General features: G+C 37.3%; 3 protein-coding genes across 3 annotated transcripts; 1 reads left to right on the top strand and 2 right to left on the bottom strand.

Moving 5' to 3' along the window:
- The first annotated feature begins 4057 nt into the window (after positions 1-4057).
- LOC145781851 (uncharacterized) lies at positions 4058-5180 on the top strand. The gene is made up of 3 exons (XM_082593531.1): positions 4058-4154; positions 4291-4416; positions 4728-5180. The coding sequence occupies exons 1-3, from the start codon at positions 4117-4119 to the stop codon at positions 4966-4968; spliced, it is 405 nt and encodes a 134-aa protein (XP_082449657.1). The 5' UTR covers positions 4058-4116; the 3' UTR covers positions 4969-5180.
- On the bottom strand, positions 4960-11575 carry LOC145781850 (BBSome complex member BBS5-like). Its single transcript, XM_082593530.1, has 8 exons — positions 9038-11575; positions 8689-8837; positions 8263-8312; positions 8064-8191; positions 7707-7791; positions 6871-7017; positions 6298-6498; positions 4960-5997 (listed from the first exon to the last, which is right to left on the bottom strand). The coding sequence occupies exons 1-8, from the start codon at positions 9085-9087 to the stop codon at positions 5776-5778; spliced, it is 1032 nt and encodes a 343-aa protein (XP_082449656.1). The 5' UTR covers positions 9088-11575; the 3' UTR covers positions 4960-5775.
- A 23-nt stretch (positions 11576-11598) lies between these two features.
- Positions 11599-27490, bottom strand: LOC145781660 (zinc finger FYVE domain-containing protein 9-like). Its single transcript, XM_082593335.1, has 20 exons — positions 27412-27490; positions 24762-26066; positions 23057-23121; positions 20534-20733; positions 20296-20420; positions 19030-19161; positions 18660-18768; positions 18434-18495; positions 17987-18127; positions 17199-17397; positions 16707-16810; positions 16224-16361; positions 15477-15654; positions 14708-14870; positions 14259-14358; positions 13468-13658; positions 13081-13145; positions 12763-12868; positions 12284-12442; positions 11599-11788 (listed from the first exon to the last, which is right to left on the bottom strand). Exons 1-20 carry the CDS (start codon positions 27488-27490, stop codon positions 11600-11602), a joined length of 3810 nt encoding a protein of 1269 aa, XP_082449461.1. The 3' UTR covers position 11599.
- Positions 27491-27980: the final 490 nt, after the last annotated feature.

The following is a 27980-nucleotide window of genomic DNA, read 5'->3' on the forward strand; positions in this document are numbered from 1 at the left end:
ATACTCAGAACTTGTTGATGAGAGTTCGCTTAATGAAGCGACGTCATCACCATCATTTTCAATGGAATCTAGGCCTCCCTGTGGAGGTAAAGGTGGCGACATGGCTTCATCATGAGGAACCGGCCGGCGAGCAGATTCCAAGTTTGGATAAGTTATTTTGTCCCTTTGCTTGATTATGAAGTATCATTGTTTTATTGTTTATATTATTGTTTTATTATGACGTCACACTTAATTTGCAAATAAAAAATCTGCTTTACTTGCCTGTAAATGTGGCATGTCTTCAAAATTTTAAAATTGGAATATCTAGAAAACATGATGTGCTAGGAAAAAAATAAAGACATTTTTGAAATCAGCGCACAAAATGCTTCTAGAATCAATTAATCACGAGCTCGATTAAAATTTGCTGTTGACCAGTGATAGATACAATTTTGGTAGAGAGGTGACTTTCTTCAACCGTAGGCAGATAAAACCAAGCAACAAGAAGCATCATACATTAGAGTGAACAGAAACTAAAAATGTTTTCGGCCATACTCAAGTTAGCCCTTCTCAAGTAACGAAAATAACTGATTTTACATCTATATTTAAAATAAATTATTATTATAGAACATTTGTTTTAATTTCTCTGTTCATTACAGCAAATTATTTTAGCACGAGCTAATACGCACATGATCAAACCAGATTACCATTTCAATCAGGGAGATTTCAATCATTCAATGAGCATATTGACTCAAAATTCGATGTCTTTGGTATAAGAAAGCAAACTCTGCCGAAACTAACAAGAAGTTTACCCTTTAAAGCTGAGGTTATCTCTCAATTAAAGTGCACTGTATCAAAAGAATGTATGTATGGCTTCTTTCACGTTTTCTGGTATCTTGGAAAGATTCCAAACTTCAAAATTATCTCGGGCCCGTCCAAAAGTAAGCTATACCCAATGTACAGTGTAGCTACACGTTATTAGGTGTATTTGCTCTAGTCTAAAGTTAAGCGAAAAGTGTTTTGGTTTCATCGAATAAATTAAATTGTGCTGTTGTGAATATAGGCCTACGGAACAATGGTAGGCAGCGCATATTTTTATTAGCCTAAAATAAACAATAGGCTAGCCTACTACACTATTTTGTAAAAATATCGCATAGCATAAGCCAAACCGGCTTCTCAAGAAAAATTCCAGTAAAACCATATCTTGTCTCCGAATAGTTGAGGTATCAAATGTCTTTCAACAAGTTTTCAATAGCAACATCAACAAGCTGGTGTAAAATGATCCCTAAAGAGATTAAAAGTATCGTGTCGGTCCATGCTCAGATGTTATTGTTTTCAACAATAAAGAACTGAATCATCAACAAACTGGTGCGATAACCAATAGGCTATCATTTCAGTTTTTAAAAATGAGAGACCGATAGCTATAATGCATAGCTACTTTGAAGGAACACAGGTGGTAGACAAGCAATTCTTTTGTAAGGATAGAACAAAATTGTGACGTTGAAACAGCAATTCTCGTGGTGAAGTTCTAAGAGTGCGAAGCAGCCTTAGCAAAGAACGAGATTTAAAAGTCGTACTTTTTGTTTGTCTGTAACCTACTCTTTTCATTTTTAATGAATGCTGCAAACAAAGTAGAAAAAATGTACAGAAACAAATAAAAAATGTAAAAAAAAAACATATCAATGTTAAAGCTAGTCAGACTTTATTAGCCTATAACATTTGAATGTCCATGGCATTGGCTAAGTCTTAGATAGAAAGCCTAACGTTTTTTCGTTTTAGGCCTACGAATGTCGTATTTTTAACGCAAAATATGAGGAAAATAGAAAACTATGTTTCTATGTCTAGTTCTTTCTTTCTACTAACTATGTTCTTTCTACTAAGTACTAACTAAGTTTCTATGTCTAGATATATTTGTTTGTTTTTTATAATTTAATCTATCACCACTTTTTTTTCAAACAACGAATTTGCAAAATTAAACAACTATGGTTACTCTCGGAGTCGGTAGGCTATGTACACTACTTCAGTGGGTAGCCACTTAATTCATCATAACAACTTTTGTAAACGCCTGTAAAGCATAAACCAATTAGAAGCTGCGTTGTCTGTGACTGACGCCATTGCGTAAATGGAAGTTAGAGGTAGAAGAGAGAAAAAACGCTAACAGTTGTGATTGAAAGTAAATTAAGTAAACGTTCCCCCGTAGCCAGCGTGTCCTAGAGGGTTAGGGAATACATTTGGATGAGGTGCTGGGTTCGATTTTCAGCCCTGTCATAACTCTTTCTTCTGTAATTATCAAACAACGTTTTGTTTTGTTTGTTTTATTATCTTTATCCTGCATTGCGGGAAAGCGGACTTGAGCGCTATGCATCGGTGTACGCCTTCCGACGTACACCTGACTCACGCTGCAGCCGACTGCAATGTCTGTTTCCGGTTGTCTACTCTATTTATGACTTAAATTTGGTACTACCCATTACTCGAAATCGATCACTGGGTAGAGGCAATTATCGTAAAGTTTCTTGCCCAGAGAAACAACAGCAAGTGCGGTGGCTGGAGTCGAACATGCAGGCTCTCGACTGCGAGCCCAACGCGCTAACCACTCGGCCACTGCTGCCGACCTGCCAACGTTCAAACCACTAATCAACTCTCTGGCTGAATGCTGGAAGGGTCACAATTGGACAGTAGCCACTTAAACCATGTTCTGGTTTGGTTCATGCCTTACAAAAGTTGTTACGTGACAGCTCTCCAGCCATCGATACCCGCACTGATAGATGATTGTACCAGCCAGAGGCAACGATACAAGTAGGCCTAGGCCTATCTTGCAATCATAATATGACTGTCGAGTGAGTGTCGACCTCAGTGCTCACTGTCCAGGCATGCTTTAAAACTTCTACTATCTCTATCAATATATCTACTTCTACTATCTCTTTGGTCCACAACCACATCATAAAACGTTACAACAGCATGCATACGTAAAAATAGTTTTTTTTTTCTGTTTTCCCTTGTAGGCTTACGGTTTTGGGTTGTGTAGGCCAGTAGCCTAGTAGGGAAATGTAGGCCTAATAAGGTAGTCAGCCATCTCTCTACCCTATGACAATTCACCGAACAAAATCTAACTTAGTTTCGGTGAACTACCGTAGTAGGCCTACCGCAGCTTATGAATAACAAGCTACAGATTTATTTTGTGTACGTTGTCAAAACATTGCTTACAGTAGTCTACAATGTAGGCAAATTACAGATGCGGACAGTAGGAAGCAACAAAAGACTAGTCATTCATTCAAGTGTTCCCGTTTCGGAAATCCATTCGGTGCCTTGCCAACACAGAACTCTGTTTTCGTGCATGGGAGTTTAGTCACTACCTCGAGTGGTGTCGCACCAACGTGTATTCGATCACCATGTAGGCACCTTCACAACTCAGCCGACAAGATAACGAAAGGCATTGAAAATTTGGGTGCAGTCCGTAGCCTATAAAAATAGTTATTTGTATTTAAAGTTTCATATATGATATATCCATGTCTTGCGGCAAAGTGACAGACATCTGTTTGAAAGCAACTGGCACAAAAACTTCGGAAAACCAGAGTCTATCATGAATGAACCTTAAAAATCCAAATAGCCCACTCTATTGGCAGATTCCTTTCAGCAATTTTTTTTATACTTTCAGAGTAGCCTAGTTTACACTGTTTGAAAAACGAATTAAGTTACTAATTATTATTTATTTAATATTTATCTTGGTTGCACTGAAGTTTAAACGCCCTTGCTACAAGAGTTTATTGATTTCAAAAGTTTTTCCTATGTTTAATCACCCGGAATAAAGTTTATATTTGAATAAAACCACAGGACTTCACTTGAGGATCGCAGCAGCACATGATTTCTTTTCTTTTATTAATATTACTGAACATCATCCTATCTTGTTTCAACGTAATTTGCCGATGCTTGACATTTGTCACATTAAGAACTGGGAAGCAGCTGACTCGATGACTGATATAGTCTTTCGCTGCTTCCTGTCTGTTGTGGTATTTAGATAGCTATGGTACTATTTTATTCGTATTGTGTATAATTGTACCGTACTATTGTCGCAACAGACAAAATAAAAGGTTTCTCTCTCTCTCTTATTTAAACGTAGCACAAAAACCAACTTTTAAGAACATGGCTGAAACCGGAGCATCTGAAGCGCCAACAGAAAAGTAAGCAATTGCAAAGGAGAACACAATTTGCGGTCGAGCTTTATTCGAAAAAAGTGTTTCTCTTTTTGAAATAATTTCTTACCAATTTTTTACTGTTTACGCTTTCCATGAAACTAACTTGATTTTATATTTCTAGAGAAATTAAGGAAAAACGACCACCGCGAGAGGGCAGCACAAGACTCCCCCCGTTTCCCATGGTGCACATCGTCCGGCCAAAAGTTGGAAAGAAGAAAATAAGTTACAACGAAGTTCACGCGTTACGGTATAAGAATCGTTGTTTAATCTTTGGGTGGAACAAAACTTAAGTCATAATTTGCTTGTTATTGAAACAAATATTATAACTTTAACTAACTTATAATATAACTTTATATAACTATAACTTTAAATATTATAACTTAAATATTATAAATTTAACTGATTAAAAAGTAAACCAGACGGTGTATTTTTTGTCATCACCCCAGTCACTTTGCTGTGGCATCCAGGCTTTTGGTTGCATTGTTTAGATACGACCAAAAATCTTATCATATGCAGACATTAAAAAGCCACAAAACCTTTTTGTCTACCAATGTTTAGGTACGAAATGAAAACTCGATTATTCAAAATCGACCAAAAGGAAAAATTCCATGCTGATTTCAAAAAGACGCATGACGATTTCTGGAGAATGGAACTGGATCGCTTGAAGAAAATAAGCGACGACAATAGACGGAACATGTCTGCCGCTGCCAAAGTCTATCTTGGGCAGACAAAAGGGTCGTCAAAGGCAATCCAGTCGCTGATAAAGCACATAGAGCCACCAGTGCCAGTGTCAGAATGAAGGATAGTAATTTATTTTCTTGCCTTTTTTGCAAATACAAAACATAAATAATTTTCAAGTATAAAAACAGGCATTCATCACAGTTACAGTGAGCAAGTTAATTCAGTGGTTACAACTGCAATCGCTAAAAACTACATTACATAAACATTAAACAAAATGTCGTTTTATTTTCGCATGATTGCAACTTTTGTCTTCATTATAAATGCATGTGATTTATTGTACAAAAATTGCTTTCAAAACAAAGCCGTTTGCACCGTACTTGAAATGACAATTCCAGCCAATCAAATCAATCCTTTTACATTGAACTCTTAAGTCTTTGGACATTTGAGGCCATGCAAAATGGACTGATTCTGATAGATGAAAGTATCCAATTCTTGTTTAAGCAATCGTTGAATATTGTCGAAAAGCACCATGAAGGTTGTACACAATGTACAATTGTACATTGTACAGATTATTAAAAATATACTTTACTAAGTAAATCACAAATCGTGTAGCTAATATCACGAGCATGGAATCACTAGCACATTTTTTAATCCTGTTCCAATTACAGGGTGGTATTGCAGGCTTAAAGTGAGAATTACAGTAGGATAGAATACGTAACAGTATGACTCTGTGGATGTTGACAATCCCTTTTGTTTACAGTGGCGTAACCACAGACTTCGGGGACCAGCTAACCAAACACGTGATGAAAATGTGTTTCCGATGCAATATCGAAAATCCAACTCTTACATTTAACTTGTGAAGGGGTGTGGTTTGCACCTGGCTCGAATAACATGGCATCTACGCTCACCACTACCTCATTAAGCCCTACAATATGTTCCATAAGCTTTCTAACGTGCATCCCGGTTTTAATGGCTCCATGGCGAGGCCAAGCTCAGGGGAAAAGACGGGGTCGGCCGGTGACTTGTCCTCTACCGTTCCATCGGCGAAATATGCGGCAGAGGCATCGGACTTGACGCTGGTGTCGATGTCGAGGTCTTCTACCTCAGGTTCGTTCACGGTCGTCTCGTCTGAACCTTTTAGGTCGGCCTGTCGAGAGGGAAGTGAAATAGGAGACTTGATTTCATTTCGAACTGGTTTTGTTAATTTGAGTAAAGTTCAGATACACGCACGTGAAAACGGTTCACTAGCCGCAGAAAAGATCTAACGTTTTTTTGCAAAGAAAACGAAATAGCATAATGGTGCGTGTTCTTTTTGCGTTACGTAGGGAATGGTAATTGCAACAACACCAAAGCTTGCACTACGCCACCAGCACCTGGTGCAAGCTTAGTGACTCGGACCTAGTGGTCAGTCAGCAATTGCTCAAATCACCAACTACATAAACATTACCTCATCAACGGAGCGTTCATACTGCACGCCGTAATAAGGACTGGCCGAGTAGACCCGGTGCAGGTTTTGTATCATCTTTGCCGCCAATCGTAATTTTTCCAGCGGGTCAATACGGAAGCCAAGCACATATCCACCGCTCTGCCACGTGCTCTCTATCACCATCGCGAGGCCAAATTTCGAATCGCGAACTTTTACGCTGTGCTGCGCAAAGCGGTGGAAAGCGTCAGTAAGAAGCAATGTAAGACAAAATTTGGGATAGAACGCAGTTCTTTCAATTACGAAAGCTTTGTAGTCGGTTGGAGGGAGTACCGTGCTCTTTAACTTATTCAAAGGCAAAGTTTATATCAGCCCGCAAGAGACGCAGCGAAAACAATCTGACTACTAACAAGAATTACCCAAGCAGCAAAACCTGTCATTTTTACATTGATTTTTTACGTCATCTGCAGACGTTGAATAATGTAAAAAGGACAGATTTTGTTGTCTGGGAAACTCACTACATTCTATAAACTCGGTAAGCGTTGAATCAATGTAAAAACATGACTGATTTGTTGGTTAAGGTTCTAAATTACTTACAATCTGTAAGTAGGGAATGCTGACATTGAAGCTTTCATTCATGTTGGCATGCCACACCACTCGGATGTTCGTGATGATGAATGAACCAAGGTTTCCCTGATCGCTCGACAAGTTCCAGACTCCATTAATCTTGTCAGCAACTTCCTCCTGCAGAAACAAGGCTCATATTGTTCGCTTTTCAAACGTTAACACATGGAATTGGTTCTTTAAATTAATTTGAAGTTTCAATGCGCGCTGCACTCTAACAGATCATAAGATTGCTTTCGTTCGACCAAAGACCTTTCTCAAAATGGTAGAAGCTTAGCTGCTCACGTAACAAACAGTTTACCAGCCTCATTTTTTAATCATAAATCGATTTCGCCATTACAGCATCCTCAGTTTGATCATGTCAAAAGCAAAAATAATAATAAAATTCTTCAAAGGCTTCAAGTGTAGGTGTTGTGGGGTAACAATTGCATGTTGCGCCACAATAACAAACAATTAAAAAATATTTATAAAGACTATTACTAATGAATTAATCAAACTAATTACTAATGAAGAAACGTAACATGTAAAAGTAAATAGAATAAAAAGCAAGAGAGTCTATAACTTTTATCAAATAAAGTAAACGATAATTGATAAGTTTCTTCACTGTAGATTCGACATTCAAGAAATGCAAAATTCTTGTTGTTGAACAGTAATTGAAGCCCATCCCACAGAGGGAAGGCGTACTTGTCCATGTACTGCCACACGACTGCACTTCATGGGACGATCCACATTTTCACAAATGTTGCATCAGTCATTGTTGACAGTTTCATGATTGTATTTAAACATAAACACTTGTTATTATGACGTACCTTGGGCAGTAACTTGAGTGACTTATCCTGAATCAGCGCTCCTCGTAATTTTAAATCTCGATACAACTTACTGGAGTCGTACGCCCTGGAAGTACAAGTTGTTTAAGAACTCTCTGTCAGTATTTGACCATCAAGCAATACCAGAAAAAGCACAATTCTGGCCATGATGCCTTTGAGAGTCCGGTCTATGCCACGACACGAAATGTGAATGATATCTTGGTCTGGTTAACCATTACTTTCCCTTAAGTTTGATGCAAGACTGCTTCCAAACACAAAGCGCAAGTAAAAGGGATGGCAGCGCAACAACGCCTCAAAAGCCAGGAAGTAAACATTTTAAAACGTTTCCTACAAGCTTACTTGAACACTGCCAGCACGGTGACAAACAATCCAGCGGTACGAGACACTTCATTTGTGAAAACAAACTCGTAGCGATTGTTGTTGCATTTCGTCGAGATGCTGAGTGCTTCTGTGTGGCCTCGCAGTTTCTGTTACAAAAAGGTTTGTTCAAAAAGCGACAGGACATACTCTGGACCATACAAGTTATACTGAATCTTACTGAGTTGGTTCTCTTTGTTGTTATGTTGAGAATGCACGAATATCCAATTGCTGAAAAACAATACGTTGCTTTAGGGCTTCAGTGAACGGACGTATTCAGGCAGCAGCTAGTGATATGCGCAATGGATTACTTTACGTTGAAGTTATAGGAGCACAAAATGACTGTTCATTTTGTCACCTAAAGTTTCTATTTCATTCTGAAAACAAGACATAGCCTGTTGGAAAAATTAGTTCGTTTAACAACGTAATGTAAAATAATGAATCAATGTAAAATAGACCAAACAAAACAGCTGAAAAAGCACCCATGTTTACTTCTTGCCTGAAGCATCTTATGGGGCGGTTAGTTGTTGGTGATGCACTAAGTGCCCAGACAGCAAAATTTACGATTTTTACATTGATTTAACGTCTGCAGAGAGTGGTCACTTACAGAGGTTGATGCGAGGCAGAGCATGAGAATGCCACATCACTCGCAAGTTGGTCACAATCAGTTTTCCTCTTTCGCCATTATTCCCTTTTGTGTCTTCGACCGCACCGAACGACTCGATCAGGAACTCACCAGGCCTCGTATTCATCTGTCTGATGTACACAGATGTGAATGAAACGCTCTTGTTCCCAGACAGCCAAATCTGGCTTTTTTACATTGATTCAACGTCTGCAGAGGTCAAATCAATGTAAAAATGACGGATTTTGTTCTGTGGATTACGATAAGAAAGAAAACTTTGCATTACCATTCGTTTGCATAACATTAAAAAACGTTACAAAATCAATGGACTTACTGCAATGCGACGTCAAAGCGAATGTCTCGGTCTTCCCACAGAACGTCCATGATTATTTGTAAAAAGTCGCGAAAAGTCCAATTGAGGCATAAAAATTATTAAAACAACATGAAAGAATTCTTAACTCTGTTGACATAATGATATAATTGTTTGTTAACAGTAAGAACAATAATAATACGGGTGTCCAAAAATAAGAAAAAGCCAAGATTGCCAAAGTAATAAGCGACGCAATAATTATTATTATCACTCCAACAATTGCACAATTCTAACGTGGAAAAGCTTTCAAAGTGATATCATCTGAGTCAGTCAGCAAAATAGGGCATTGTTTGAACAAATTCAATATCGTATGACGTTAAAACTACGTAAGACAGCAAAATCCAGCATTTTTACATTCAATGTCTACAAACGTAAAAATGATGGATTTTGATGTCTGGGAACTGGGATACACATAAGTCTTGTGAATGTGACCCTGGAAAAATCAACAAGTGGTCATTGGTTTTGCTTGAAACAATAGCCCGTTTCCACACGTTCGTAATCATCGGAAGGCAGTTCAATTATTCACTCGACACCAACGTCCAAACAGCAAAATCCGTCATTTCTACGTTGAATCAATGTAAAAAGAACGAATTTTGCTGCCGGATGGTAGTTAATGGGTACGCGTCGAATCAGAACACCATGAAATCTTAAAAAGTAAATAGGGAGTCGGGATTACAATTCTGTGAAAATAGATTTCTTTATATTTATTGAACATACAATAGACAGATGGATATCTACTAACACTGCACTACGTAGTCAAAAACGCAGGTGAAAAATAACCATTTTTTTCAAGATTTTAGTGAAACCTCCTTATAGTTGCTCAATTTCATCTAAAAAAACAAAATACACGTTTGGCTCAGCACTGACCGCGCAACGTCAATTTCGAATTTTAGTTGAAATTTGGAACAAATTACTTTCCTCAAAAAAAATTTTTTTTTTGCGATGCAATATCTATGTATCAAAACATATCTATAGATGCAAAACTGTTTCATAGTTCAGTGACGAAGCGTCGCGGGACAGATGCCGCACTTCAACAACTAGCAGCTATTTGGTTGCTCCGAGGAAAATGGCCTTTTTACTATATTTTCATGAACCTCAAGTTAATAATTGGCAGTGTGACATGCGTTTCATTAAATTTTGAGAATAATTCAACAATATCTAATTAATTGCAATAAACGGAAGTCCCTTGGTCAATACTGAAGCTAGCGTGCTCAAATTGGGCTTGAGGGTTTTTTAAGTGCAACCCAACAATTTAAACGGCGGCCATCTTGATTAAAAAAAGTTGCACTTTTGAACAGTTTTCATGAAAAAAGAGCGAAAAGTATTTTCTTAAATTTCATTTCATCACAATCAAGTCAAAATAAGAAATCCCGAATTGATGTTGCACGGTCATTGCTGAACCGAAAGTTCTGGGATCTGCTTTTTTCATTTTAAGTTGAAGCTGAACAATTTTAAGGGGCCATAACTAAAATTCTAATAAAAAGTGCTTATTAAACAGTCCTAACGTTAACAGATATCAACTTAATGATATGTTTCAAGAAATAACACAATACTGGTCATCGGTAGGGCTGTTATATGCCATATATTTAGTTATTTACAGTACAATTATCTTTTAGTATAAGTTGAAAAATAGGCAATTTCCACTTCACGTTATATGTCGTTTGTCGAGCAATGATGTATCTTGACGCAAATATTGCAAAAGTGATTAAAATAATCATTTTAAAGCAAATATTTACACGTTGAATGTTTGAAGCAGGCAGGGTTCCGAAAACAATCGAGCAAGAGACGCCTTCACATCCGTCACGTATATAATAAGTTTCGGCTAATTATATAATAAGTTCAATCAGCAAGCGCCAGACTGAGCAGAAAGCGCATACCCTGCAGGCAAAAATTGCTATTTTTTTACATAAAACGACGTTGAAGCGATGTAAAAATGGCAACTTCTGGTCGTTGAGCAAAGCGGACATTGTTTATTTGAACTGCAATGCGAGGTGGTAATTTACACGTTAAGACAGTCAATGTTTGTGTTTTTGCAGTTTGAAAATTGGCGGTGGAACGCCGCACTAAAACCTCAGATTTCAATGGCTGATACAATTCTAGACATAATACACGAGGTGAAAAGACCTCCATAAAGCACAAGGCGTGACCACAGGTGTTGCATGAAGTCGCCCAATCGAACATTTTACAGGTTTGGACCACACAGATTAAACGCGAGAAAACTTGTCCATCTGGAATCGTGTAGAATTATGTAGCAGGGAAATTGGCATTTGGTGGATGAATATAGAGCATGGTACCGAAAGACAAAAACCGTTATAGACTATTGAACTTCTTTTTTAAGTAGCAATTATGTCTATAACTCCAGATAAGAGCACCATGCATATTCGCAAAGAAAAATTTGAGAAACAAAAAAAGCAATTTTTCACACATACGACAACGGTTGTGAAAAATTCAAAGACGTTTTTTCGACAAAGAATCAATCAATATATAATACAAACATCAGCTGCGGTTCGTATATACTGTATACAACTATTTATTTAACGTTGCCCAAGTGGAACGAATTTCTAACACAGAAAAGATCAGTTCAAACGAAACAGGATCGTCATCCGATTGCAAGTTTGAGGAAGCATCGTGGACGATGGGGATTAAATTGTCATCCAGGGCGTTGAGACATCCATCCGGAAGTGGGAGCCCACAACTCCCCACTGCGTAGCCAACCTGTGGGTAAAGTTGGAGAATTTGGTAGGGTTGCCATTTGCACTTTTATTTGCAAAGCAAACTTTGCTTCTGAATTCGTGTTGAAAAGTGAAAAATCAAAAGTCAACCTGACCACAAACGATATCCACTTAGATAAAAAAAAAAAAATGAAACAAAAAAGACGCACAAAAACCGTTAGAATTTTTAGGCTTCATGGTGATCTTTTTTACCAGTTCTATCAAGTTGTTGTTGAACAGTATCAACAACTTCATAGCAGCATCATTCGCTCATGTGAGTTGGGCTTGAATAAAATTGATTATGTTTTGAAATTGTGAATTCTTAATGATTAAGGTAGAAAATCAGCACAAAATTTTCACCATAATTCACGTGTCATGTAGATGTGGTAAATATTGCAATAAAGTGACCTCTTTAATGGACGTTTAAATGTCACATGAAATATACAACTGGACCCGTGAGTTGTGAGCCACAAAGGCGATTGTCTCATGAACTACTTACGTCATCTGGATGAATATTGATTCGAATGCCGATTTTCATTTGCGATGAATCACGCAGCAGCTTCATGTGAGGAACCAAGGCACGAAAGCAACCGTTGGCGACTCGCTCGGCCAATCTGCTCATGTCGAGTATGTCACTGGTGCTCTTGAAGAAGAAGACCTGCAACGGGAACGTTTCGTAGCAGATATTGAGATACAGTGAAAATTGCAATCAAAAACGCGATTCCAAATAGAACTCAATTATCCAAGCGAGGAGTTACGTCAAAGAAAGACCGGTTTTTGCAGGTTTATGTCGGTTACCAGGGAATCCCGATTGTCTAAGTTCTGCTTAAAGAAAACTAACGACATTCGACAAGCCGTTCTGGAACTGACTTTTTCAGAAATGAAAGTACAAACGTTAGAAATAACTCCGCAAGAGGGTTAATTTTCGTTCTCAGTCAAGACTTGATTCATCAAAAGCTTTCATAAAGTTTCGCTTACTTGGTTCCATCGAAGCACCAGTTTCTTTCCCTTCTTCTCACTCTTCCCTTGAACATTATACCCCATCACCCCTTCGAAAGATTTGAAGTCAATTGGACTCGAAAGGCTGAGAATTGAACAAGTGAAAAGTTAGTTAAACTCTGCTTTGGCAAACGAACTGAACAAATCTTTGAACAAAGAGGTTAACAAAATTCTTGCCTCAGCAAGCTGCAGAAAGCGGAGCTAGACAGCAAACCCCGTCATTGTTGCATTGATTCAACGTCTGCAGACGTTGAACCAATGCAAAAATAATGGATTTTGTTGTCTGGAGATCCTAACCCGATATTGAATTTGGTGTCATCAGAAACCCATCGCACTTCCACGGACTGGTTCGGCCCTGGATGCTCAGTTGTGTTTGCAGACAAGTCGTCCTACAATCGAAAAGACGTCATCACAATCATGTCATAATTTGTGATATCTAATAAATCTATGTAAAAATTCTATTCGAATACGACAAGGATTTTTATAAGAAAATTTACTTCATAAGTTGAGTAATTATATCGAAAATCTGGAACAAGTTAGAGAAGTAAGATTGTAAGATAAACTTGCAAAAGTTTTGCTTTTAAGTGATGTGGCAAATTAGCCTTTAAACGTGAGCCAAAGGATAAATGAAAATGTAAGGGCAAGAGAAGTTTTTGCTTGCTTTTATTCGTAAGCTATAAATGCGACATATTGAATGGTATCAGTCAGTTCACAGGGGTAATGAGGCCTAAATGTTCTAACCTTGTTCGCTTGCTCTGACTCCGGTTCCTGTGGCGACGTTGTTTGGCTGCAGTTCAACTTGAAGTCTTCCATCGCCTTCAGGGATTCTTTCAAAACCGCCATCTTCTCTGGCAGTAACTGGATCATGACACCGTCTGAACGCAAAAGAATAACTCCAAATAAGTTATAGATTAGATGCCCAGGCAGCAAATTAGTCGTTTTATAGATCGATTCAACGTCTGCAGACGTTGAATCATGGTAAAAACGACTGATTTGCTGCTTGGGTGGTTTCTGGCGGTGACACAGATTGTCGGTGTAGGAATGAAATTTGTCCTTTATGAAGAGATTTATCGTCTGCAGACGGATTCCGTTCACAGATTTAAAAAGAACGGAGTTAGTTTGCTGAGGAGAAACTAATAACAGCCCACTTGTTCTTGCTATCTACTGATGAAAAGCGTATTCAAATCACTGCAGGACTGCAGGTTTTGACACATACCAAAACACACAGCATCACCCCTGAATCACATCCTCTATCTAGCCTTATGAAGGAAGTTAATCCACTTTTTGAAAGGAAAACTATAGAGCAGACTATATCGAATTGTCGTCAGCTCTCAATTACATAAAATACCACTGAACACAAATGTAGGTCACGTAGCGCATTTAAGGCTTCAGCGGAAAATACTGAATTACCAGTAGTCTAGAAAAGAAAACGAAAAAAAAAACGCACAGTGAGAAGTATAGTGGCATAAGCTGACCTTCAACTACTGTGCATTTCGCTTTCTGTGTGTTTCCCGATTTCAAAGAACCATTGAAAACAACGAATGCCGCGCCAGCGCTGGAATCCATTTCCTCGCCCTTGAAAATCATAAAACAACTTCACAAACTGATCAAAACTTTCATCCATGCAACCAAATCTGTCACTTTTGCATCGTTACAACGTTTAACGGTGTCGAAACGATGTAAAAAAGACAAGTTTGGTGACAAAGCAGTAGTAGTTAGAAGTTAATAGAAATCAACACGTGATTTTTGCAAAGTCATCTATAACAACTGATGCTCTTCGTTACTCAAACAGTAAATCTGCCATTTTTACATTGATTCAACATCTGCAGATGTTCTCTTCATAAAAATGGCTGATTTGCTGTTTGGGTATGAGGCGGTGTAAGTCATTCACTGAGCTGGAACGTGTTACAAAACTGCTACCAACCTGTGCCACAGAGGTCATGATCTCAGTGTGATAGTCGTAGTTCTGGGGGTTCTGTATGCTAACTAAATGAGACGTGCAGCCGTCGTCGGATAGAAAGGTGTCCGACCCGAAAGCTACTACGTGCTCGTTTGAACTGTTTATTATTTTCACAATGTCAGCAAATCTGAAAAGAAAACAATGTTTAGACAAGTTTCTGTGAAAAATGAGAAAATTTTTGAAAAGTTTTTCGGAAAATTGGGCGATCAGAACGATTACTGTGACCCAGACAGCAAAATCTGTCATTTTTACGTTGATTCCACATCTACAATGACAGATTTTGCTGTCTGGGGATATACATTTGTATGTGGGGATGTACCAATATTTACTAAAGTTTTTTTCTTCTTCTTCACGTCGTACCTATCTCGAAACGAATGAACCCACTACGCAACGTCAGCAAAGTAAAGATCACCGGCGATTCTAACGCACGCCAATCCAAGGCAGTTGGTGCATTGGTTGCAAAGTGACAGTTATGATGAACAAGTTCATTGTCACGTTTAGACATTTCCAAGAAAAGTCTCAACTGACATTTCTTGCTTGGCTACCGCAGGAAACGGCATATGACATGAAGGTGAGAAAATATGGCAAGCGAACATTCCCAGACAGCAAATCAGTCGTTTTTTACATTGATTTACTGTTTGGGTTAAAGCTTGGAAAAAAGCAGTGCGGTAGTTGTAAAGCAAAATAAACTAATCAGGTCACAATTAGAAAGATTTAACAAGCAATTATTCACCTGTTGCATGGGATGCTGATGATGACACCGCTTTTGTTGACGATGACCGATATCCCAGGCACTGATACGACACGGTACTTGTAGTTTCTGAAGTCGCATAAAATCCCAAGAATAGTGTTGCCAATGTCAAAATAAACTGGTGGCCGATCCCACATGTTGATGAGTGGGCATGGAAACTCTGCAAGAAAGGTGGTAGTTGAGGACAAAGCATCACAGGCAGCACAATCCGTTATTTTTACATTGATTCAACGTCTGATTAAGCCCTGCAAGAAGCTTTCCCAGTCCGAGGATAAATATTCAATCAATCAGTCTGCAGAAGTTAAATCCATGCAAAAATGGCGAATTTCGCTGTCTGGGACAGTTTCTTCTATTCTGTTTAGTGATAAATGAGAAAAAAACTTTCGAGAAAGTTCAAATCGCCCTATGTTTTAGGCATGTCTGTTTTTTCACAAAAAGCATTTTAAACATACAAATCATTGATCCGACTGACAAATCAGTTCCTTTTCACAAAGATTCAAGGTCTACAGAGGTCAACTTTATGTAAAAAAAAAAGATGATTTTCGACAGTGGCGGAGATACATCATGGACGTTTTGATTGCTTTCATTCAAAATCATATAACTTACATTAACCATGGAAATGACGTAATTAAAAGATAGGAAACTTTGCAAAAGATGCGATGTTTCCTATTTTTCTGACGAAGAAATTTAATTTGATTGTGCAATGAACCGTGAAAAAAAAGGACTTACGTTTATATTCTGCACCAAGCCTCAGAAGCAATCGAGAACAAAATAGATTAGCCCACTGAACCTCAGCCTTTCGCACCAGCAAGGCGAACAAAGTCGAAGAAAATTGGACTGTTTCGGATTTCAGCTTTAATCTTTCGGCTGCAAGTCACAGTTAGTTTAGACAGCATTTAACATATCGTGTTAGCATTTAGTTTTCTTGAAAGTAAACATGCATCTCATACAACTTTCTAGTCTATTGAGATGATTTGCATAGCACATGCTGCACTAAAGTGTTGCACGACAGGATGGTAATTAAGAACACAATCTTGATATAGAAAAACAACTAGTTTTCATATAAGATAATTAGTACCTAGCACTAAATATATCCTGATGCTCTCTTCACACATTTTCTGCCATGCAAAACGAAACAAAAACCACAGTGTCTAAAAACTCGACTATGTATATATAAAAAAAAGAACGCAGTAAATTACATGAAAAGTTTACCAATTGTTTCAGTGGATAGGTTTTCTACGTTTTGACAAGTTCTTTGGACAAACATGAGGCCAGCGTAGTCATTCGAACCAAACAACATCTCTGATGAGCCCGAGCTGCGTGCAACAAACAACCAACTTAAAAAATTTGTTCTCTATTTTACATTAAGAACCTGCCCTAAAATTTGAACAATCCTGTCTCACACGAAAAAAGATTGACTCAACATTTGTAAACGTAAACAACAAAATCCACCTTTTCGTACAATAGGTTTCAAAATCCGCCTATGGTGGCAAAATTCACTCTTATCCAACTGTAGACTTTGAATCAATGTAAAAACGACGAATATTGGAAACCAGAAAAACAAGTACTGTACGATGGATCACGTGATTAATTTATCTCCAGCCAGCTGGTGCAGTTTACATTGATTCAATGTCTTAAGGTGTTGTAGCAATGTAAAAACGGCCGATTTGCTGGCTGGGTTACAAAATTGCTTATCTAACTCACATGTCCTTCGTCGACAAAAAGTCGTTGGCATGGACAGCTTTCCCTTTCCTTGCGTTATCAAAAAGGTAAGTGTACAAGCTGAAAGCTTGCACAGGGATGGAATCGTCGGACGGGTTAACTTGAAGCAGCAAGGCCACTTCTGACTGGCCGACCGAATCCAAGCCAAGAGAAACGAAGTAATAACAAAACGTTGAATTATCTGCAATACAACGAAGCTGATGACCCAAAAGAGGTCATTCATCTTTTCTAGATGAACACTTTTCAGTGTTCAGAGATAATTCAGTAGATTCTGAAACTGAATATTTCATAGGATGTTGCAACATAGTGATAACGTATCAATGGATAGGTGAAACAATAACAAAAAGCTTCAGGTCTGAATTTGACCTCTTTTTAAATATTAGTACTTTGGGTTCAGTTATTACAGTGATTAAATTCTAAAACATGATGTGCTAAGTTACACAATAACATATAAAAATCGAAGCACACCACAAAGTCAGTGCATTTAATAGCACCGGTTTTTCTGTTTTCATTAGTATCAATTTAAAATCGGAGTACAGTAGGGGTGAAATAAAACGCGAACAAACTGTCATAAGAGGCGAATCCGGCAAGTAGCCTTAAGGGGGGAGAATTTAAACAACACGCTGCTGTGTAGGTCAACATTAATCCGACCTTGTAAATACACCAAATATACCGTTAATAAAGTTATTTTTCAGGGAGATTTCTGTGTTTGAGGTATGTCGTCCCAATTGTCCCTCCCTGGTCCCGTTACTGGCCGTCATAAAACTTACATGTGATGAACTTTAAGAAAACGAAGAGGTTTGCACCCAGTGAAAAGCAAACTGCATGATTGGGATCACTCTTCAGCAAGGTGGTGATGGAAAAAGGATCGGGATCTTCATCAACTGCGAGTGTGCCTTCGTCATTGTGTTCTTTGAAAGAAAATATAGTCGATGTAGAAAAAGTCGCGAACCGGTGTGTTTGTTGTGGTTTCGTAATGTAGTATTTTAAACAGCGAGCAAAATTGTTTTTCTTACAAAAGAGAATTTCACCTCGATCACATAAAAGTCCTTTTGAACAGCTGAGCTGTTTGAAACAAACAAAAAATCATGAAAATAAATGACAAAAATAACAATAAATAAATTTGATAACGAACAATCCGAGTATCTCAGCAGTAATTGAGTTGCATCTTTTAAATTAACAACGGATTGCATTTTGTGACAAAGCAGAAGACTCACCAATAACAACGGGAGGAAGCAACGATCGGGGAGGTTGGCCGTTCTCAGACCTTTGCTTTAGTCTCTTTGCTCTGTTGAAATAAATTGACAGATATCACCACAGCGCAATGTTCTCCTTACACAAGCAACCAAGTTTAACCAAGTCATGACAAAACGATATCATTTGCACAGAACATAGACTAAAGCTGATGTTAAAACGGCTCTAAATAGATTTTTTTTTTCAAACCTTGAAGCCCTAGTCGGGAGTGGGGGTGTAGCGGGCAACACTGCGGGGTGATCAGGCCTGGTGCCGTCAAAAAATCGAACAGACTTGCTCGCATTGCTCTCGCCGCTCTCTGTAATGAAGTAAAGATAAATCCATATACTCGATGACAGACATTTTGAAGAAAATGCTACAAGTAAGTTTATCTAACTAGCTACATGATAGACTACTGGGTCTGACTTGCATCAAAAAAGGTGTGCACGATCAGCTGATGTGACGTAATCACCAACTGAACAGCTGGTCAACGACCAAGAGGCCATTTCAACTTTTAACGATACTTTGGCTTATAAAATCGCTTAAAAAAAGTTAACGAAGAACACAAGGACATTCTCACCATCGCCATTCCTCAACACTGGTCTAGGGCTGGTACCGGTTGTTGATGCCGACGAGGAAGCTGGCAAGGCTGAAGAGGCAGGAAGCGTATCAGGAGTACCTTGAGAATATGAGCCACTCGCAAGTGCATCAGCTGGTAAGAATAGGTCATCATTGCAGTTAGCGAGCAAACCAAGGCATTTAAAATTGGTTTAACGTCTGCAGACGTTGAATCAATGTAAAAATGAAATAAATTGTTGGTTGTTATATTTGAAACAGGACAGAATAGATCTCTTTTGCAGCTCAATTCTGAAGCTACGCAACAAGCATTCATGTTAACAATACATTACTTTAAGATGCTCAATTTTTCTATTTTTGTCGCCAAGAGCTTATACTAAGTACTGATTTGCCCCTTCAATTGGTTCTGCTGTTAGTTGAGTTTTAAGTTGGTTTATGAATGAGCACGATATTATTTCAACGAATAGCTACAATAGTACAGAACATCAATGAAAATAGAAACATATATTAAGACATATTATACACATACTAAAGCTAATAATTGCTGTAAGTTACGGTCAAAGATGTATTACACAAAAAAATATATATATACATATGACATAATAACTCAAACGTTTTCGACACGTACGTGTGTCTTCATCAGGAATTACTTAAATCTGCAATAGGCTATACATAAAATGAAAAATTGTAAGATAAATTTGCCTTTGCACTATAACTGTAACGACACTCTGGACTGAAAAGCAAATACTAAACAACTGATACAAGAATGCTAACGAGTAAATTATATGGTGGAAAACAGATCACATGAGGTGTAAACTACAGGCATTTGACAAACAGTTAGAACACACACAAAAGAAACGATGAGCCACAGGAAGTTATTCGTTAGTAATTTTTATTTTTAATTTTACGTATGTAAGTATCCTTTGTGAATCTCTTGTATCGTGAGTCAATCTCAAGTGTTTGAATGCATAGCTCTCTTTCCCTTACAACATTGTATCCCAACTTTGTAAAAGTGTCATGGCTAATTTCAACACCACAATGTTATGCAACAATTGCGCTTTAACGCATGACATTATAAACGTGACGTAAGCGACGCAATAAAAAAAGAAACCACTTGTTTGTTTATACGTTATGACAAGCTGCACGAATTCTTTTGTTGTAAGTTGCTTCAAAGCGAGATCTACAATACACAAGTTTCTCTGAAATTGAGAGCACAGCATAAAATAATCGCTTCAGCAAAAAGCGTTTCAAACTCAAATTATCTAATCACCTTGAAGTATTGCCGTATAGCAGAAAATACAAACTCTAGCTTCGGTGTAATCCAGATACGCCAGTTTACTCTTCTCACCGCAACAGGAGCTACAAAATACTCGTCCACAGGCACGACAATGATGCCTAAAGAAAATGACAGAAATTTGTTGCTAATCTTGTAGCTGTAAAGATAAGTTTATTATCGCGTTAGATGCAACACTGCAAAGATCCTCCAAAACATTAATTTTCAAACTGACCTCCGCCTGGTAAAAGTGAATTTGACTTTGCATTTAGTGCAAGTTGGACTGTCTTCATCAGGAACCCAGTGTGGTTTGGTATGGCCAGGCCTTTGAAGAACGCGAGGAGCAATAACTTGAAGACTTCCTCCAGTGTTGCTAGTTTCATTTTGAACTCCCTGAGAACCTTGCATTATGTTTTCCGCAACGTCTTCTGTAATCTGTTCAGACATGAACAGTCTTAGCATAACCGTGCCAATGCATTGTCAGTTGTCACGGCAAGAAAAAGATGTCTTTTTTACATTGAGGAGGCTGACTTTGAATGGTATTTGAAAGACATATTTGGCAAGCTGGAGTGCTGCTGAATAATAACTACATATATACACCTCAAATTCAAGTGCCAGTATAGAAATGATGCGGTAGCTAACAGCATCTGCTGAAGGTGATCAATTTAAAAGTGTATATATATATAGTTAAAAATACATAGGACTTGAACACTATTTACATATAAATACATCACTGCCTTTTAATTAAACATGACCAAACAACAATACGATATGATTGGTTATTTCTGGACAATAATTAATACATAGTAATATCTTAAAAAAATTCTCTCTATTACTAAATTACGGGAGCAAGTCTTTTAGGCGCTGACAGTTAGGCGCTGGTCTAATAGGCGCGCACACTGTGGCGTCTGGATATTTAGGTGCGGAGCACTGTGGCGCCCGGTCATTTAGGTGCTATTCCTAGTAAAGTCTGTAGATTGTATCAGCTTGGCAGCTTGCCAGAAAATTATATCATGGCTTCAGTGAGTGAAGCTGCTAAAACCGGCAATGCTTTTCACACAAAATGTTACATTGAACAGAAAAATATATTGTTGTTTTATTGATTTATTATTGTTTTATTTGTTGTTAGTCCAGGTTTGCGTTGGTGAAAGCTTTATCAATAAATTATTGAAGCTTCCGAACATTATTGAGTTCATTTTTAGTTAACTCTTTCGCGACTACGGACGTATACACACGTCTTGGGATTTTTGCCATGATGACCAAGGAAGTATCCCTACGTCCAAGGTTAAAAGGTAGCCTATTTCAAGCAAAAAAATAATGTAAATGATCCATAGTCTTTGCCTGTCCTTTTTTGGCTAATTAAAAAAAAATATTTTGGCGGTGCAGTTATCAGATGAGGACTTCTTAAAGATGGGGACACAGTGGATTTTTTTTCTTTCACTCATTGGAATTGGCAGTCAAAACTGGCTAGGCAACCCCTTACTTTGGAATTTCTCGATCAAAAAGACTGTAGGCTAAATTACGTAAACTTTTTGCTTAAAATTTTCCAAATTTCTCCATAATCATTCTGCTGTACCTCCTAAAGCATTGCGCGCAGAAACGAAGTAAATTTTTTCTCATGTGCAGAATTGTTTTGGCATTCGATTAAACTACATATATTTTCATATTATTGTATCATGCTTGGGTAGTAAAAATTATAATGAAGTATACTTTTCTGCCAATTTTTAATTTTTTTAAAAATTAGAAAAAATACCGTTTGGAAAGTTGCTAGTTGTACATAGAATGATTCAAATTTTATTGCAAAGCTTTGCATCTTCGGATAGCTGAAGATGTATGCTTTCATTTGATGTCAAGATTGTGCGTCTACGTCGATCACATGACATGCATATAAATTACTTCTGTTCGGGATGGATTGGCCATGTGATGAGAACGCGTAAGACGCTCCACTACTGTTCACATGAATACATTTCTACAGGGCATATAGGCTACACCTTGGCTACAAGTTGCAAGCATAATGGAGAGACTTCGCTCGTTATTAAACCTAGTCCGGGTTTTGACGGAAAACTAAGTTACTCTTCACTCAAGCCTACCGCCCGCTTGAGTACAGCATACGGTACATTTCTTACTGATTTTTAGTTATTATTTGACCTAACTAAAAGTGAACTCATACATGTTCGGAAACTTGAATAATTTATTGATAAAGCTTTCGCCGGCGCAAACCTGGACTAACAACAAATAAATGCTGAACATGCGCATTAAAAAAACACCATATTTTTCTGTTCAATATAACATTTTATGTGAAAATCATTGCCGGTTTAAGCAGCTTCACTCACGGAAGCCATAACATATTTTTCTGTTCAATATAACATTTTGTGTGAAAAGCATTTCCGGTTCAAGCAGCTTCACCCATATATTTTTCTGTGTAATATAACATTTTGTGTGAAAAAGCATTGCCAGTTTAAGCAACTTCACTCACTGAAGCCATGACCAACAACGCACACGCATTAACAAAACAATATATTTTCTTGTTCAATATAATATTTTGTGTGAAAAGCATTGTCCTACGCCCCTACCTGCCAAGCTGATACAATCTACAGACTTTACTAGGAATAGCACCTAAATGAACGGGCGCCACAGTGCTCCGCACCTAAATATCCAGACGCCACAGCGTGCACGCCTATTAGACCAGCGCCTAACTGTCAGCGCCTAAAAGACGTGGACCCTAAATTACTGCCCATACAAAACAGAGTCGATCTACCTCAACGCCATGCTCAATCATTTCCCCACTAGCTGGTTGGTCACTGGTAGTGGCTACTACTGGAACTGCACATTTCAATTAAATAAAATACATGTTAGTATAATGCATAATTTATGTAATACATTTACAAGCTCATAATTTATTAACTTCATCATTGTTGGGTGCAGTAAAAGACAATATTGAATTCTCATATATGATATTCACTTGTGACATAAATACATCTATCAAAGAATCAATTCATTCATACCAGTGGCGTATATTCAGGGTGTTCAAGGTGTGCACTGCACACCCCAAGAAATCCAGAAAAAAAGAAAATTTCCATCGGTTGTCGATGTTCTTTACTTTCATAATATTCTAACATCTTGCTGCATGCTGATTGCTTTCTTTTCAATTGCAAAACTCCTCCCTTTCTAATTTTAATACTCCAACGTTTGAGGTCATTGCCTTTAATTTTTTTCGGTCATTACCTTTAAGCTGGGTGTGCACTGACAGCTTGGCGAGTGCTATTTAAAATAAACAAGAAAAATGACGTCACAAGGCAGCGAAAACAGCAATGGTTTTAGGTCAGCCAGGCTGTGCACTCGCTGATCTGCACACCTTGGCGCGTCATTGGGGGAATCCCAGGCAATAGCAAGTTTTAGCTTGTTGGATTAGAGTTTGAGGTGATCAGCGCTGGAAACAACTTTTGCTAGAACTGAAGCAAAAGCAAGCTTTCTACGACAATGTAATTCAAAAATTTATTGCACAAACAAGAATCGAATTATGCTATAGATGAATTTTCCTTCTGTAGTCGAGGTGTTAAACATTTTCGTTTTTACCGGCGGATAAAAGTACAGCCGACCAACATAGCAATCGACTTTCTTTTCTTGTTTATTATCGAGTTGCTTTGCTATTGTTTTTTGTTTTAACTTTCACCTGTTTGTTTTTAATTCGCTTGTACATTTCTCAAGGTGTTGCGACCGTGCCTGATCCTTGCATGAAGCAAATCATTTCCATCTCGAGCACGCTTTAACTTTCGCGTTTTTTCAGACTCCTGCTGTGTTATGGCAAGTAATATTGTTCGTTTTGATGGTCGGAAATAAAAAGTGAACTGAAGTATGTGACTTTAGAAATGCAACTTAATGTTTGATATTATTAAGTCTTTCATTCAATGCGCTGTCAAATAAATATCTATTTTGTATTCTTCTCCATTCCGACAACATTATTTTTGTCAGTTCTGTTCATGTTCAGAATTTGTGCTGAAAATGCTCTGTGAACGCACCAAATTCAATGTTAATTTTAAAAATTTTCTGGGGGAGGCCCCCCGGACCCCCCGCTGTTGCTTTGTCGTCACTGAACACCCTGTCAAAGTGGTCACGGTACGCCACTGATTCATACGTGTGTGCAAACCACATAACACATGGCAGTGAGTGCTTTTCTATAATAGGCTATTAAACCAACACCAAGGATAACAAGTTGAAAAGATTTCAGTTGACTTCAAAGCATTTAATCAAATATGATGCTATTTAAGAAATTATACTATCACTCTGTTAGTATATCGGTTTAAAAGTATAAAGATTTTGCTTAAGTATATAAATTATAGAAAGAAGTGTTCTCGATCAAGAAATTGGAGGTAGCAGAAATTATGAAAAGGCACACATCCATAGGATTCCATAGTAGTCATGTTTTTTTTAGCTTTCTTTTTTTAATAACAGAACAATCTTACCAGCATGGGGAAAATGTTGAACTGATCTTTCATTGGAACTAGTTGAATACGTCATGGATGGGTCCTGTTGAACAATCGTTCCAGCGGAGTAATCTCCAGCTATCACAGATGAGTATGACGGAGGGGAAGAACTAGGAATTCTTTGTTCTTCATCCTCTTCATCTAAAGCAGCTGGTAATGAAGATGGTCGTTCTTGACTCTCTTGAGGGAGGTCAGAAGGCACTTCATTAGCAATTAAGCTATCACTGGATGTAGAAATAGTTTGTGGTTCGTTAGGAGTTGGTGAAGAGGAGGAAAATGGGTTAGGGCTACTGCGATCATCTGATGTATGAACCTCACTTCTGAGATTTGCTCTTTTAAGAGATGTTTCAGGTGCTGAAGCACGCTCTCTAGTATTGTGAGTAAATGGACTGGAAGAACTTGAAGCAACAATATCTTTGTGAAATATTTTTTTCAGTTTAGGACGATCTTTCGTGACAGAAAGTTCAGGAGAATTTGTGCTGGCATGTGAACTTTCTACTGCAGATATTTGAGAGCAATTACTTACTTTATGAACAGTAGTAGCATTTGATATTGTAGAACTTTCTTCACTTGCATTTGATGAGGTAGACTCACTTGGAAAGTCTAAATCCAGTAGGTGTGGTGCAGACTTAATACTTTGATTATTGTCAGCCCGATCTTCACTTAAACGATCAAGACCAGAAATGCTTTCCTCCATGAATTTCAAAAATTCTGTGTCATCAACTTCAACATTCTCTGTAAAGCCAACCACATGACTGGGAGAAGCAACACCATGATCAGTTTGTTCAGGCACATGATTCTTAGATTCAGCTTCAGGTTTTTGATTTGATTGGATACTTGTGTGGTTTGACACATCCGTTGTTTCGAATGAATTTAAAACTGCATTGCTTTCATCCAAATTTTCGATCTTTACAGTATCAGACAAGTCCTCTTTAGCAGAGCTGTTGATTTCATCTATTGTACCGGTAGCATTACTTTCTGAATTTGGTTGAGTTGGTGTGAACGATAATAAAAAATCGAGGTCTTTTATGGTTTCATTTTGTATTTCGTTTGTTGTTGTAGTAGCAGGAATACTTGGAGCAGAAAAATCAATAAGCAAATCAGGTCCAGTTTGTGGGGTATTTATAACATCAGAGTTACAAGGGGGAGAAGCATTGTTCAATGTTTCTCCACTATTGGTGTTACTTGCAATGCTATTAAGGTTATTTAAAGCTGGTGTTTGATTGGTGCTAGAGGGGACAGAAACCTCTTTTCTTTTTTCCAGTGCAACCTTTTTCTTTGGTACTGAAATAGAAAAAAATAATCATCAACAAGTTAACTAAATTTTAAATTAAACCCAAGCAAAAAATAAATTAAAGTGCAGCATTTAATATATAATTACAGAACAACATCAGATAAGTCATGCACTACCTAAGGTTTGATGTTAAATAACAATTATCAAATCATTCATATAGAACAATAATTCCTCACTGCACAAATGTTTGCTTTAATTAGTAACTAGTTTAGTTTAGAAAATTGACTAATTTTGTTAACGAGAATTTTTGATATCTGTACAAATTAATGATTATCTAAAATATTTTGTAAATGTATAATTGTATATTTTTAACTTGATGGTTTATTAGTTTTGTTTATTATTAATTTTATTGGTGCTAAGTTTGTGTGGTTATAGTATACCCACAACCTGATGTTTTACATCTGCTTGAGCGCATGACATCTTGCTTGAGTGATGTAAGCTAATCATTGCCAGTTAGCCACAGAGGCTATGGTTACAATATATGGTAATTCCAGCCTATGCTTTTACAAACAGATAGCACAAATTTGCCTATTATACTAGAATACCGGGCAAGAAAATATTATGCAAATAATTGAGAGCTGACTCCATGACAATATGTCCCTTTGCAGTATACAACTAATGGTACGTACCTGCTGTGTTTTGCATATGATTTGCAGTGTACTAAGTTATTGTAATGGGTGCAAAGCTAGGTTTTTTTTTCGGTCATTGACCAATTTTTTAGCAAAATGTCCGAAAAAAATATAGTCAATTTTGTCAAAATGTCCGAAAAAATATATAGTCAATTCGGTGAAAATGTCCGAAAAAAAACAACATTTCTCAGCAAAACTTAATGTTATAGCTAGTCAGAAAGTGCAAATTATGGTATCAGCTACTTCAAAGGAAATATTTTCATCAAAAAAAATGATCGAAATAAATAAAAAATGACCAAATTTTTTCAAGTCATTTCGGACAAATGACCGAAAAGTCTCAGCGAAAAAAAAAAAACCCAGGTGCAAAGTAAAGCATGATCATATTGTTAATATATTAAAATGACATGTTGCTGTATCACATTGCCTCAACAATGTATTACTTACAAGATACCGTATCATGTAGAGATTCACCAATATAATCAATGAATTGTTTATTTCATAAAAAAAAAACACAGAAGAGACATAAAATAATACAGGTAACACTTACAATGTTTAAGCTTTGTTTTTGATAGATAGACAACAACACAATTATATATATATATAATAGTCCACTAGTCAGTTGCTACAAAGACGTTTATGATGTTGTAAATATTGATCACTTTAGATGAAATAGGAAATATTTTCTTCAAGTTTTCACATAATTTACCTGTAGGTGTTTCACTTTCTTCAAACTCATCTAAAATTTTGTCTAAATCAGATGTGGCAGCAAAAAAAATATCTTCCATTGCAACGATTCTTCATTACCAATTGAAGTGCTGTGGTAGTATGTAAAACTTATAAACTATAACAGAGGTGAGCTAATTTCTTGCAAGCAACCAAATTAATTGACAAATAACACATACTGCAAAAAGCAGTACCAGTAATTAAATTGTTGTTAAGTTATTCATATTTTACATAACATTCGATTTACCAACAAAAATTACAATTAAAAAAGAGACTATGTTTATATGTAACTTGCTTATTATTGCAAGTTTAATCAAAACTTAACAATATTAACCAAGCTAATATCATGACGTTTACAAAACTTCAATGGTTAAAAGAAAAACAGTTCGAAATCTGAATCTCAAGAGCTTGTAACTTTAACAAGATTGTTAAACTAAAAAGATTGTTAAAGATCATCAGGATTTCCTGACATACCATACCCAGAGCTGAACCCATGACGATTTGGCTGAACCCGAAGCAAGGTTGCCAACCCGTCTTCACCAAAAAAAGCCA

This window comes from Aplidium turbinatum, chromosome 13, assembly GCF_918807975.1.
Source record: "Aplidium turbinatum chromosome 13, kaAplTurb1.1, whole genome shotgun sequence".
Classification (NCBI taxonomy): Eukaryota; Metazoa; Chordata; class Ascidiacea; order Aplousobranchia; family Polyclinidae; genus Aplidium; species Aplidium turbinatum.

Excerpts from the sequence above, each read along its gene's own strand:
- LOC145781850 (XM_082593530.1), bottom strand. The coding sequence starts at position 9,087 with ATGGACGTTCTGTGGGAAGACCGAGACATTCGCTTTGACGTCGCATTG. Across the intron at positions 8,192-8,262 it reads CAACAAAGAGAACCAACTCA|AAACTGCGAGGCCACACAGA; the intron begins GTAAGATTCAGT and ends TTTTTGTAACAG. Across the intron at positions 7,018-7,706 it reads CACTCAAGTTACTGCCCAAG|GAGGAAGTTGCTGACAAGAT; the intron begins GTACGTCATAAT and ends TTGTTTCTGCAG.
- LOC145781851 (XM_082593531.1), top strand. The coding sequence starts at position 4,117 with ATGGCTGAAACCGGAGCATCTGAAGCGCCAACAGAAAA. Across the intron at positions 4,155-4,290 it reads TCTGAAGCGCCAACAGAAAA|AGAAATTAAGGAAAAACGAC; the intron begins GTAAGCAATTGC and ends TTATATTTCTAG. Across the intron at positions 4,417-4,727 it reads AACGAAGTTCACGCGTTACG|GTACGAAATGAAAACTCGAT; the intron begins GTATAAGAATCG and ends ACCAATGTTTAG.
- LOC145781660 (XM_082593335.1), bottom strand. The coding sequence starts at position 27,490 with ATGGAAGATATTTTTTTTGCTGCCACATCTGATTTAGACAAAATTTTA. Across the intron at positions 14,359-14,707 it reads TCATGACCTCTGTGGCACAG|GGCGAGGAAATGGATTCCAG; the intron begins GTTGGTAGCAGT and ends ATGATTTTCAAG. Across the intron at positions 12,443-12,762 it reads TGGTGCTTCGATGGAACCAA|GTCTTCTTCTTCAAGAGCAC; the intron begins GTAAGCGAAACT and ends TTCCCGTTGCAG.